The 14,135-nt window shown below is 46.4% G+C and overlaps 1 protein-coding gene across 2 annotated transcripts in view; it reads left to right on the top strand.

Annotated features, from left to right (window-relative positions):
- The first annotated feature begins 237 nt into the window (after positions 1 to 237).
- Positions 238 to 14,135, top strand: part of LOC114606747 (transient receptor potential cation channel subfamily M member 3) — a 353,577-nt gene continuing 339,679 nt past the window's right edge. Inside the window, exon 1 of one of the 2 annotated variants that reach the window (XM_028749279.2) lies at positions 238 to 734. In XM_028749279.2, the coding sequence (XP_028605112.2) occupies positions 552 to 734 (183 nt within the window). In that variant the 5' untranslated portion in view covers positions 238 to 551. The remainder of the gene's footprint in view (positions 735 to 14,135) is intronic. The other variant, XM_028749278.2, reaches the window with a different exon arrangement.

Raw genomic sequence — 14,135 nt, 5'->3', positions numbered from 1 at the left:
ATGTGACTTTCTCACAACTCTGTGCTCAGTTCAAAACGAAAAATGAAAATAATGTCAAGTAATGCATAAGATAAATCCTCCCAATGTTATGTGAAATAACCTAATTTAAGAGCTTAACATTTAGCAGGCGAGAGATCAATTCCCCAAACAGAAATAACATTGGGAGATCTGAAACTGGGGGCGGGGAAGGGGGAGAGGTGACTTGATTCCACGGGGCTGAAGTCGCGCCTCCTCCGGATTTCTTTTCTCCCCCCACCTCATCCCAGAAGGGAGGCTCGCCTCGCTCCAGGGGGAAGTTTGTCTTCCATCTCGCGCCAGGAACGAGGCGTCGCTCGTCCGACCCGCTCAGCTCTCCGGGCCGAGAGAGAGCGAGGGAGCGAGGGAGCCGCGCCCGCCTGCGCGCCGCTTCTTCCTCCTTCCTTGCCTTCCGCGCCCGAAGAAAGAGCCGGCCGAGGGAGAGAGCGCGGCGGCGACGCGATGGCAAGAGGCGCTGGGAAGCAGGTGGTGGCCCCGGCGCCGCGAGCCGCCCCTTAGCGCGCCTCCTGGGGACGATGGGGCCGAAGTGGCGGAGTCCGAGGAGCGAGGCGGAGCAAGGCGCCTCCTCCGAGCAGGAGGACCTGGGTCGGCGAAGGAGCCGCAGCGCCAGCCGGGGCAGGTTTGCCGAGTCCTGGAAGAGGCTGAGTTCCCGCCAAGGCTCCACCAAGCGCTCCGGGCTGCCCTCGCAGCCGCCGCCGGTAAGTGCTGCCCGGAGCCCCGCCGCGCGAACGGGTCTGGGAGGAAGCGGCGCCGGCTGCCTTCGGGGCTTGGCGCGCTCTTGGGCTGGGCGGGGAGCGAGCCTGCCCCCCCCCGTCCCGCCCCGCCGGCCTCGCGAGGACCTGAGCGGGGGCCTCCTCTCGCCTCCCTTGGCCAGCGCATTTGGCTTCGGGGTCCTGGAGCTCCCCGCTGTCTCTTGCTTCCTTGGCTCCAGCCAGGGGTGCTCGTGTGGCTTGCAGGTATTGGCAGGGCCGAAAAGTCATGTGCAGTCTTCCTTGCAGGATGGGGAGCTCAGTCTCGCTCTCCGAGAGAAAGAAAGTGCCCCAAACTCAGCAGAGAGAAGTGACATTCACTTGTTGCTTCTTGCCTGGGAAAAACATTGGCTTAGCTGTTTAACCACTCTATGAAAATGAGCCCCCTCCTTTGATTTCTGTGTTCATGTCAAGAGAACATGGCTGTGGTTGTTGAACTGGTGGCAACATTTGCGCGGATAGTGGAGCAGTCTTCCAGCACTGCTTTGACTATGCAACTTGTTTTAACACATTCTGAACTGTAGTGTGTTTCTCTTAATCTTGCTAAGTGATGCATATTCATTTTGTCTGCCACTGCTTGTCACGTGAAAACATTTGGAAAGAGAGAGGCATTGATGCTGTGTTTCTAAGGTATGGTACTTGTTTCTGGGGGGAAACTGACTTACTGGAAAAATGGCAGAACATTGAGTTCCATGGTATGTTAAGGGAGTATATTGGTTACAGTGGTTTTTCTATGCAGATGGGTAGTATATGAAACCACCTGGAGTTGAGGTCATTCTGAAAAGGTCTGCAGTTTAGGAGAAGAGCTGTGGCTCATGGGAAGGGTGTCTGCCTTGCATGCAGAAGCTGCCAGGTTCAGTTCCTGGCATCTGTCTCAAACCGCAGAGCGCTGCTGCCAGTCAGTGTGGGCAGAGTGAGGGGTAGGGAAGTGGATTAGCAGCTTTGCAAAGTCTGTTTAGTCTTCTTATCTTTTTAACATATATTAAAACCCCTTACTCTTTTTTTCTTAAAGGATTCACTGATTTATGATGGTTGTGCTTCTGATTATTATTTTTTAAACACAATTGATGGTTGAGCTGGAAAGAAAACACCAACAGGTTGCAGTAGGACAGTACTGAGAGAATATAAAGGCAAAGGGGGGAACTTGATGTAGAGTGGGTGCCATGACAACCAAAATCTGGAGAAGCAACTTGATTCTGACACAAACAGATGATGCAGAATAATAATAGTTATACGTATTTTTGTTAAATCTGTATTATCCTTAATCTCATGTGTCATACAAATAAGTACATGAAATTGAATATTTGACTTTATAGCTGAATTTCACAGGAAATTCAATAGCAACCTGTGACATAGCGGTAATAGCTATAAATTACAATATAAAAAGCTGTGATAACCATCTGAAATGGATGTTGGAAAATGGCAGCAGGTTGTCATGATAAAGGGGGTGATAGGTGTGTGTGAAGGCACATTTATACCCTTTGCAGCATCTGAGTGGGTAAGGTGAGGGCAAATAACAAAAAATCTGTAGAGAAAAGTTGAGACACAAAGATTCAAGTGCCATAAACATACTTAAAGAGAACTAGCGTGCTAAACTTCTTTTTTTATGACACAGTTGGTGTTTTCGGATAGAAAGAACAGTTTCTGGGGAAGAATGTGTGTTTGCAAGTGTTACCAAAACGGCTGGAAAAAAATAGACAGAAAATATCATCAAATGCCAGGTAGCATCAAAATAACTAAGGTGTTTATAGCTGTATCATGAAGAATAATACATTTCCAGTATATGAAAAAGGTCTGCAGGCTGAATAGGGTTTGTCTCCATCATCTTTATTCATTTATGTCCCTTGTTACATTCCATAGAAATGTAGTCCTGGCCACTCTGAAACATGTCCCCAAACCAGAGTATTTTAATTTTGCTTGATTCTTCTGATTTTAAAATAATTTTTGAAACTTCAGTTTAAACTATAATTTAACAAAGCTAAATTATACCTAACCAAAGGGATTTGAATGTGCTAATGCTACCAAATGTGGAATGAGGACCCTAATCCAGATTAGAACTGTTTCATTGGAGATACAGATATAGACAATACGCACAAGTCTTTGTGATCACAGACAGACTACTGAAAAGCAATGAGGCATCAGAACTGTCAGGGCCTGGAATATAACATGGTACAGATTCCTTCACAGGGTAGGTTTCCCTCTGGTTTGGATACAATTTGTAGTCTCGTTATCCCAGGACCAAACTGGATGAGACACTTCCTGTCTTTCTTTTTTACTTATTTCTTTAAGCAGCTCAGGGCACAATCTATGTAATTGTGGACAGAATGATGGGGCAGAGTTTGTTAATCTCCCTTCTTTGCCATGTTATATGATAGGGGAAATGGCAGCTTGCTGAAAGGGATTTAGATTGGAGAAAATGGCCTGCGGGGAGTTGAACTTCCATTAGCACTGTGTTCCACATCCTCCTCCTCCTCCCAGTACAGTACCTGCCTTCCAAGCAAGTTTAAAGAGATAGAAAATCCTATCAGCAATCCCATTCTTATCTGGTTTGGCCCTCAGCTGTTCCTAATCCTTCTCTGTTTCTGCATCACTGCTCTTTCCTTTTCCGATTGTGATGGTTATAGTGCCACTATCCATTCTGGCTTGCTAAGTGCCCTTGATCAAGCAAGAGTAAGCATTCAAGCATGCCCAGAATGTTTGTGTCTAGCTGGTATCTCGGTCTCCCCTCTCTGCCAAAACTCCTTATGTAGTTCAGGAAATTCTTTTGCAATCACTGCCAGTTCACCAGCAGCAGTAAAATTGTTTTCTCTCACATGCTTATTTAGTATAGAATGTTTAAGACTGAAATGCGAGGTACCTTACAGTGGAGTAAGTAAATCCTATTGAACACTTGTTTTTAATTATGATTAAATCTGTTTAGGCTTGTGATGTACAGACCTGGAAAATTATATATCACACTGAAATCAATGGGTCTTATTTCAAGCCAAACACATGTAGGAGTGAAGTTTTAGCTTTTCTTGATCTAGTTGAAGAGCACAATCAGTATGAAGTTGTGCTTTTAAATCTCATTGATTGATACTTGGATGCTAGCTACTACAAGTGCTAATTGCTGCCTCACTGCATGAAAGCAATGCCTTTCTCCTTGTGCTGGATACCTTCAGGTTCAAGCCTGAGTATTTAAGGCTCCTGTTGCATTTCCATTCACCAAGGGAGAGTAGGTGGGTGGGTAGATTGGAAAGGGTCTTTTCTGGAGCTGTGTCCCCATTCTGAAACTCCATTTTTAAAGAAGGCTGGTGTTGGCCACATATTTGCCTTCTTTATGCAGACTGTAAACTCTTGTTTTACATGGCATTTGGTGGATTTTAAGTTTTGCTTTCTGCTTTTAATAAGGCTTTGTTCTCTTTCTCTTAGTGTGCTTATCTGTATGAGTATATTGTATATCAATAGGGACATGGGTGGTGCTGTGGTCTAATCCACTGAGCCTCTTGTGCTTGCCGAATGGAAGGTTGGCGCTTCGAATCTGTGTGATGGGATGAGCTCCCCTTGCTCTGTCCCAGCTTCTGCCAACCTAGCAGTTCAAAAGCACACCAGTGCAAGTAGATAAATAGATACCACTGCGTCGGGAAGGTAAATGGTGTTTGCGTGCACTCTGGCTTCTGTCACGGTGTTCCGTTGTGCCAGAAGTGGTTTAGTCCTGCTGGCCTCATGACCTGGAAAGCTGTCTGTGGACAAACGCCGGCTCCCTTAGCCTGAAAGCAGAGATAAGCGCCACACCCCATAGTTGCCTTTGATTAGTCCTTTACCTTTACCTTTTACCTATTGTATATCATGTTATGGTCAGAAAGGAGATTCATAATCCTTCTCATAAATAATTAAACCTATGTCATAAGTGGTTTTTATACATGTCTCTCAAGCCGCTCCTAAGTATCACTTACTCAGACACTAGTGCCTAGGTATTGTGTATACGTATTGCAGCTTTAATCTATGGCCCAATGAGAAGATTTGGGGCATGTTGGGAATCCGTAGCTGTGATGACAAAAACTCAGTAACTCTTTGAAAGCTTTTTAAATGGCTGTAATTGAAATACTTGTTGAGGAAAAAAATGTCCCCCTTTTGCCCTAAGCTCTGCTTTATTTGGGGTCTGTCATATGCATCTTTTGATTATCCCCATTGCTTCTCTGATTGCAGCTTTTTCTCATGTTCTATACAGGTCAGTGAAACAAACAATCCCTTGATTTGTAAAGAACAAGGGACAAGGGTTTGGTGGCCTCATTCAGAATTCTTTCTGGCTGCATTGAAGAACCGCAGACTAAAACCATGGGTGGTAAACATGCAGCCCAGATGCCACAAGCAGGACAAGCACTGATAGCTGTGGAAAGACCCATGGGCTGCTATTCTATGGCAGTGGGGCTGCCTCACCTGGCAGTCTTTGCTGCAATAGTCTTCAGAGGCAAATGTGCTTCCAGGCATGGCTGGCCTTGAGTTGTGGCACCACGAAGGTTGGCCACCCCTGCAACTAATTGTTCTGACGCATTCCAATTCTATCAAATTATTTTATCTAAATACCATGACTTGAGGATTCTGATTCAATTTTAAACAATTAATTGGAAACTTCAGTTTGGTCTGATTCCATTTTTGGAAGGGCCAGTTTAAGCTACCTCAGAATTCTTGAAACCAACCATAGTAATTTGGATTGAAAAATAATCTATGGAGAAATAAAAAGAAACCCAGTTTTTGCTCCGGAGAAATGAATAATGATAATATGAAAGAACTCATACTAAACTGATTAAACATTCCTTTAGACCAGTCTGCAACAGTAGCAGATTCTGGAAATTTTCATATGTGCTGTTGAGAAGTGATTCTTTTTTTGTTTTTGTTTTGTTAGACCTTGGTTGTAAAAAAAAGCAGTTGTCTATACTCACAGCAAGCACTTTCCTTTCTGTTGTCCCTGTACTTCCATTCTTGGTTTTCTCCACTATACAGTGGTACCTCGGGTTACATACGCTTCAGGTTACAGACTCCAGTAACCCAGAAATAGTACCTCGGGTTAAGAACTTTGCTTCAGGATGAGAACAGAAATTGTGCAGCGGTGGCGCAGCGGCAGTGGGAGCCCCCAATAGCTAAAGTGGTGCTTCAGGTTAAGAACAGTTTCAGGTTAAGACCTCCAGAACGAATTAAGTACCACTGTATTGCAGAAGAGCAGGTGTCAAAGTATATTGCTGAAGTTGTGGTAGCTTTACACTGGGTACACATGGATTGTGAAATATTTCTTTTTTTTAGATTGCACAAAAAGCCTACCTCACCACCCAGCTTATTTTAAGTAATAAGCGGTGAGCTTGCTTTCTCATAAACACTGACATATTTCAATTGATTCAATTTTTAAAATGTTAAATGTGTTTATTTAAAGCATTGTTAAATAAACAGGAAAATAAAACTAACAGTGAATGACAGTGATGCAAATATTTTAAAAGTCTTGGGTGTAATGGGGAAGAATATTAGGTAACATGCTGATTTATTTCAGTTGCTTTCCTTCTCTATTGACAGTTACATTATATTTACTGTGAATGGAGGTTTAAATAGACAGAGGTGGCCTTGGCAGCGGCAGCCCTTGTTGCAGATGCTTCAAAGAAGTTCTGCTCCTTCCTTCACCACCAAGGCACAAGCCTCTGGATTCGTCCATTCCCAAAACTTTCCTCACTTTCCTTTTTGACAGGCCTCCAATCCTTTCTATTTCACTTGCAAGGAAAATAAATACCTTTAAGGCAGCATATATCAGGGTGACCAAGGCAGAGACTGGATTCAGTCTTATTCCAGAGCATGTGAAGATGTGAGTAGTTTCCCCAAGGAGGGGATATTAGTGACTGATCAATAATTGTCACAATTTTCAAGGTTTAGAAGGGGCTTCTTTAGAAGGGACTTCACAATTGCCCTTTTCAAAATATCCATGGCTGCTATCTCTCTCTCAGATAAGGTGTTATTGACCTCTGTTTCGCTTAGAGCCCTCTGTTTCTGGTACTGTCAGATTTTTGCAAGTTTTTATTTATGCAGAAGTCTGTTCCATCCAATTTCCATCTGCATGGAAACAGCAGATTAAAAAAACAACAACCCTACACAAATCATATTTTTATTTTGCTACTTATTTAAATATTCACTTTAAATGCACTTTTCTTGATGTATTGTTATAAATTTTGGATGCTGGAGTTTGTGGGTGCATGTTACCGATAGACCACTGAGTTTAGCAAACATTAGAATTAATTAAGGTTTGACTAAACTGTGCCAAACAAAGAAACCCCCGGATTCAGTTTTTGTAATGGAGCCAGGCCAGCTTGGCAGAGCTAGCTTAGTGGGAGTCATTGACGATGGCCAGTCATTAACCCATCAAGGAAGCCATTAAGAGGGCAAAGATGTACCAGACAGGGAGGGATGGGCTTCCTCTTCCAGCTGTGGGCAGAGACCAAAAGGGTTTAGGATTTCAGGCTGGAGGAGATAGTTTCACAAGAGTAGCAGTGAGAGGGGAAGGAGGGTCGTAGCAACAGCTGACAGTGACAGACTGTAACAAAGAGGCATGGAGCATGGTTGATTGCTCTGCTTTAGACCCAGGCCTGCTGTGGGAGAGCAAGGGACAGGCTGTGATGCTAGGATTCTCTGCCATCTAGGCTTCAGGTTGTCATATACATAAATAAACGATGTGCAGTATCAATAAAGACACCACAGTCTCTGCTGTGCCTTAATTTTCCAAAAGGAAATACTGACCCTGGGTTTAGCACACCTGGTATCCCTAGAATTTCACACTGCAGTGAAGATTGGGATGGCATGCAACAGTATTTTATCCTAAAATACATACTTTGAATGCATTTTTATGCCAATAACTGGAACATAAAATTCAGAAAACTGTGAACTTTGAAGAATTATTATGTTCTGATCTGTACATTGGTCCAAGAGTGGTGAATTCAGTCAGCTAACATAAAAAGCACGAATTTCCCTTCTGCTCCTTGTACTATGAAGGCCAAGTTTGTACCAAAACAAGTGCAAGACCAAATCCCTCCTAGCACCCTGTCTGTGTCCTTGAGCAACAATAACTGCAAACCATTGCAGTTGGTTTGCAATGGACCCAACAACTGACTGAGGTTTGGAACTTGTGAGATCAGAGTTGAGGGGGATGTGAGCAGTTTGCCCCCTCCCCAAATTGTCTAGCAAATGCAGTATGCTCCCAAGTGTTCTCTGAGAAGGAAGCTGGAAGAGGAACAGAACACCCTGAGAGCATGCTGCTAGAGCAGAATGGTTTCTTTGCTGCCATCGTTGCCACAGAGTAGGCTCAACAGAATGCCTGTGCATGTGTGCAATTGTATTCATAACAAATTTGAGCTATCTCCCAACTTGTTTCACCATGCCTAGCTCCCTGGTAAACCTGTGTGTGAGAGAGTGATTAGGAGTGATGTTGTCAAAAGCTCAAGTCATCTCAGTTTCTCTCAGAGTTACACTTTTTGAACAGGAGCATCATCCATGCCAACTGCAAACTTCCTGAGGAGCTTCAGCAATGGTGCGCTCAGGGCATGGCTTTGGGGCAGGTGCCCAGGGTGGCCCCCATAAGCAGCACTAATTGAAGTGAAACACAGTACCATATCAATATGGACCCCTCCCCATTAAACTCTTAAGTCCAGAGTCCAAAACTATCTAAATATACCACTGGCCCTACAGAATCTATGCATTTTTAATTGCTGTATCCAGTGTTTTTTTCTGGGGGGGACGCAGGGGTACGCTGTCTCTGGAGCTTCGTCATTCTCCCCGGGGAGGGGAGTCTGGGGCAGCCGCGGTGGAGGTGCTGGTGCTCCTCCTCCTCCTCCACTTGCCAGGCTAGAGCTAGAGCTCGCCCCTCCTCACTCAAGCCAACCCTGCCGTCGCTGGGGGCCTTCCCGTCCTCTCAGCGCCTCCACCATGAGTCCTTCATCCGGGGGTTGGGGAGAGGGGGAGCGGGAGCAGCCAAAATGAGAGTACCCCTAAACATTTTTAAAGGAAAAAAAGCAGTGGCTGTATCACAAAAAAAAAGATTAATACATTTCAATTTTCTTCAGTCTGAGGACCACATTTCCTTCTTGGCAGCCATTGGGGGGCCACATGCCAGCGCTGAGCAGGGCTCGAAGCAAAAGTGGGCAGAGCAACAAATACTGATAAATTAATCTTGTGTTTTTATATTGTAAACCACACTTTGGGCCTTGGATTAAGGGTGGCAGAGAAATAAATAAATTTGTACATTGGGCACATTCCTCTCTATCCCCCTTCTAGGCAAGAAAGAAATATTACCCAAGTTCAAGGACACATTTTGCCCCGGGGGGGACGGGACAATTGAGGGAGGTTGGCAAAGCAGGGCTGGTGAGAGTCTTTCCTGGGGACAGGAAGGGTGTGCCCTGGGGAGAGGCCACAGGTCAGAGAGACATTTCACAAGTCTGATCGAGAAGAAAATAAACTCTACACTCCAGAGTTATTTTAGCACATGCTTTAGCACAGGTTTAAACATGTCTGGTAACTTCCTTTTTTTGTACAAGCCTTTCAGTGATGAGTTGTAAACTGACAACAGTTTGTGCTATTGTGACAGACATTGGGAGGAGAAAGACTTTCCTCCAGGGATGGGAGACCCATGTGTTGAGCCTCTAAGGGTTTCCCTAAAAGAGAAAAGAAAAAAGAATTGTGATAGGCTACAGCTAGTAATGCAAAGCCACCATTGGATACAGCTTTCAATATTAAAACACTTAAAATATTCTAACAGCATTATGTTTGGCTTTCTACTTTTCTACTTAATGCTTTTCTTAATGCATAATAAATTTCTTAGTTCCTATTCTGTCACAAAACACTTTGCCTTGTCCCTTTCCTACTATTTCAATCACCAATGATGTGTCAGCTGTCAATAAATATTATAAAGGGCAGTTTGAAAAGATAGACACACACATACAGAGAGAGAACATTAAATATAGTATATTTCTTCTTGAAGAGCATCATTCTTGACTCACTTCTATTAGCAAATAGACTATTGCTTTTCATTTGTATTGTTTTACATAGGCATCTGCTTCATAGTTTTCCACTGGGAATACATCATCCTGCTGCTAAAACATTAGCAGATGCAGTGCCCTCACTTTGCTTATTATAGAACTGGGTGGTTGTCAAAGGGCAAGAAGAAACTGGAATGATAGCCAGCAGGGTTTCCCATGGGCTGTCTTGGATCTTCCTCTTCGAGAGTGGAGAAAGAAGGGATTTCATAAGGCTCTGCAGCCATTACCTTTCTGATTACAGAGCTTCGAAATCCCGAAAGGGGCTATGTTGGAGCATATTGGGGGCATGCTAGGAGTGGAATTGTGGGGAGGCATGGATCTGAAGTGGGGGGTTCCTGAATTGTGGTCTATGAGCTTCATTCAGGAGGTACACAGTGTGTCTGTAAAAATAAAATAAAAAACCTTACAGCATTTAGCACAGAGCATTACAATTGCTACAAGAGGCAGAAAAATCACTGAGGGGTCCACCACGACCCCCAGCTATTTTCAATAAGTTGGGGGTCAGGGGGATACTGATCTAAGACAGTCAGATTCTCCGGACATGTTTCCTGAAATAAGGGGAAATAAGTTCCAGCCCCAGAGCTGCTATGTTTTTCCTCTCCTAGTGGAAACAGTGGGAAGGATGTACTTTTAAGAACATCCAGGAAATAATGAAGGAAAATCACTGCTCCTTCCTTCCTTCTACCCTCTTTCCACATGCCTAGCAGGGTTTTAAATATACTGGATTTTCCAATGTGTACAGCTCCCATGATACCCCAGTAAGATTGCTCTGCTCATGGTGTTAAAAAGATATTTTTAAAATATTATAATTAAAAAATATTATAATGGAAAAAATTTCTACCAAAAAAATTGCTATTAAAGGATAAGTACAATTATTTGTACACCTCCCGCTCTTCCAAAAGTAGAGACTTTGCCCCACAGTAAACTCTTAATTTAAACTATTCTGTTTATTTGCTTTGCATTGCTATGAAGGAGCCAGTCTTTGGAATATGCAGTGTGCTTGATGAGAGAAGCTGAGAATGAAAGGTGACCTACTAGTTCTGAGGTGTCAGAAGGGAACCACTGTAGATACTAACATTATGTATATGTTTGGGATTTCTGTGGTGAATAGTGTTTTACTTTTATTGCATGTGCTGGAACCTACTTTTGTGGTCCCAGTCACAGTGCCACCCTCCCCCAGGCTGGGGTTAAATTGAGGGGCAATAAGATGTACGCAAACAGACAGCGATCCGGATAAAAAACGGTATTGACTACAGATGTAGGTGGAACTTTGGCTCAGGCATTGGGTGTATATCCGTTCCAGCTTCCTCCAGGAGGGCTGAAACTGCTTCAGGGCTGTGCCAAGGATTATGCCCTCCCCAAGAGAGAGGTGGCTGGGCGCTCTATGCCCCTCACTTGAATTCTGGACAGAGACTTCCACCGAGACTCCTCTGATGGAGCCCCGGAATCCGCTGCTGGTTGAGGACCCTCTACCCCAGAATGAATGACTAGGATTCCACCCAGTGCCTTAACTGCCAAGAGTAGTGAAGTTTTGCTATGAGGAAGGCAAAACCTCCAGGCAGATTCCTTCCCAGCCCTGAAAACAACGACCATTGACAACCACAGGAAGGTCAGGGAGCACATGAACAAAACATGTGCTTGATGGGAGAAACCTTGGGAAAAACAAAGTGAAACCAGCAACCTGGAGGGCAAGATACATTTTAAGTACATGATAAAGAATTAACCTAAACCTTAATTGCACCAGAAGGCAATGATAGGGAGGGATAACAACAACAACAACAACAACAACAACAACAACAACAACAACAACAACAACAACAATTTATTATTTATACCACGCCCATCTGGCTGGGTTTCCCCAGCCACTCTGGGCGGCTTCCAACAAAACACTAAAATACAATAACCTATTAACATTAAAAGCTTCCCTAAGCAGGGCTGCCTTCAGACGTCTTCTAAAAGTTTGGTACTTATTTTTCTCTTTGACATCTGGTGGGAGGGCATTCCACAGGGCGGGCATCACTACCGAGAAGGCCCTCTGCCTGGTTCCCCGTAACTGGTTTTCTCGTAGCGAGGGAACCGCCAGAAGGCCCTCGGCGCTGGACCTCACTGTCCGGGCAGAACAATGGGGGTGGAGACGCTCCTTCAGGTCTACCGGGCAGAGGCCGTTTAGGGCTTTAAAGGTCAGCACCAACACTTTGAATTGTGCTCGGAAACGTACTGGGAGCCAGTGTAGGTCTTTCAAGACCGGGGTTATATGGTCTTGGCGGCCGCTCCCAGTCACCAGTCTAGCTGCCGCATTCTGGATTAGTTGTAGTTTCCAGGTCACCTTCAAAGGTAGCCCCACATAGAGCACATTGCAGTAGTCCAAGCGAGAGATAACTAGAGCATGCACCACTCTGGCGAGACAGTCTGCGGGCAGGTAGGGTCTCAGCCTGCGTACCAGATGGAGCTGATAAACAGCTGCCTTGGACATAGAATTGACCTGCGCCTCCATGGACAGCTGTGAGTCCAGAATGAATCCCAGGCTGCGCACCTGGTCATTCAGGGACACAGTTACCCCGTTTATGACCAGGGAGTCCTACACACCCGCCCACCTCCTGTCCCCCCAAAAACAGTACTTCTGTATTGTCAGGGTTCAACCTCAATCTGTTAGCCGCCATCCATCCTCCAACCACCTCCAGACACTCACACAGGACCTTCACCGCCTTCACGGGTTCTGATTTGAAAGAGAGGTAGTGTGATGGCCTGGGATTCCGAGTCTGAGAGCGATCCGGAGGAATCCCAGCCGGCACAGGAGTCCCCGCCTCCAGGGCCTGCTGAACTGGGGCAAGGCCTAGATGCTGAGGAAACTCAAGAGCAGGCACCAGGTGAAATCATTCAGGCCCCAGAGGTGCTGGAAGACTCAGTGGCTACAAGTGAGCCTCCCCCGGGGCCCAGTAACCCTTCGGCCTCTCCTGATCTGCAGAGGCTTAGGGCAGAGAGGCGAAGGGAACTGGTGTCTCCCAGGAGGAGTGCTCGCCTTAAGGCCAAGAGAGGCGGGGCTTCTGGGGGCCGGGACCGCCCCCAGCCTTAGAAGAAGATAAAGGTCAGGCAGCCCGGTCCCAGGTTGCGGGAGCAACGTCGTTGTGGAGTACCTGCTTTACCCAGTCCTTGATCTGCACTCCCAGTGTGCCTGTTCCTCGCCCGGCTTCCTGTTTCTGACTCTCCGGTGTTCCTGTTCCTCGCCTGGATTCCTGCTTCTGCCCTACCAGTGTTCCTGTTCCTCGCCTGGACTCCTGCTTCTGCCCTACCAGTGTTCCTGTTCCTCGCCTGGCTTCCTGCTTCTGCCCTACCATCGTTCCTGTTACCCCGCCTGGCTCCCTGTCTCGGACCTCGCGTCTCATCTAGTGATCATCTACCCTGCTAGAGACTCTGGACTGATCTTGGCCTATGGTAATAGTACCTTATTCCCCCTGGGACCAGCACAGTTTGCTCCCGCCACACCCGCACTCCCTCTTTGTTGGGGTGCGTTCGGGAAGAGTCAGAGGCCATGGCCGACCAAGCGGCTACGCTGTTGGCAATAGCCCAGGAGAACCAGGCCTTGAGGCACACCGTGCAGCAGCTCAGTAACGTGGTTACGGCACTACAGCAGTGTTTGGACGCCCTACCGGCTCCTGGGGCCGACGCCCCGGCTTCTGGCAAGTACCCAGTGGCTTTGCCTGAGAAATTTGATGGAGCCCCGGCCAGCTTTCCCATGTTCCTTGCCCAGGCCAAGCTGTATATTCAGGGGCGCGCCCGGAACTTCCCTGACGACCGCACCAAGGTGCATTTTTTGATTAGTTTGTTAAAGGACCAGGCGGCCAAGTGGGCGTTGCCGCTGCTCAGGCAAGACTCCCCCTTGCTGGCAGACTATGTGGGGTTTTGCAATCTGTTGGAGGCCGCGTTCGGCAACCCTCAGAAGGGGAGTCAAGCCAACCGGGCGATTCGGCGGTTGAGACAGGGCAAGTCCACGGTGGCCGCATACACCACAGAATTCCGGCTGCTGGCACAGGACTTGACCTGGAACGACTCTGCTCTTCGGGACCAGTATCTCGAGGGGCTTTCAGATGAGATACTGGACCAGCTGGCCACAATGGAATGCCCCACCACGCTAGACACCCTTATTCAACAGAGTCTACAGATAGACGATCGGCTAGAGGACCGGCGTCAGGCTCGGGGCCGCCGGCACCTCCAGTTCTCGGCCCCAGTGTCTACCAGCAGCCCCACAGGCCCAGCTGAGTCATTGGAGGAACCTATGCAGCTTGGGGCAGTGTGGCCACGCCTCTCC

This window comes from Podarcis muralis, chromosome 11 (genome assembly GCF_964188315.1).
Source record: "Podarcis muralis chromosome 11, rPodMur119.hap1.1, whole genome shotgun sequence".
In the NCBI taxonomy this organism is placed as follows: domain Eukaryota; kingdom Metazoa; phylum Chordata; class Lepidosauria; order Squamata; family Lacertidae; genus Podarcis; species Podarcis muralis.
Note: the sequence above shows the minus strand (reverse complement) of the source record. Positions and strands in the feature narration are given on the sequence as shown.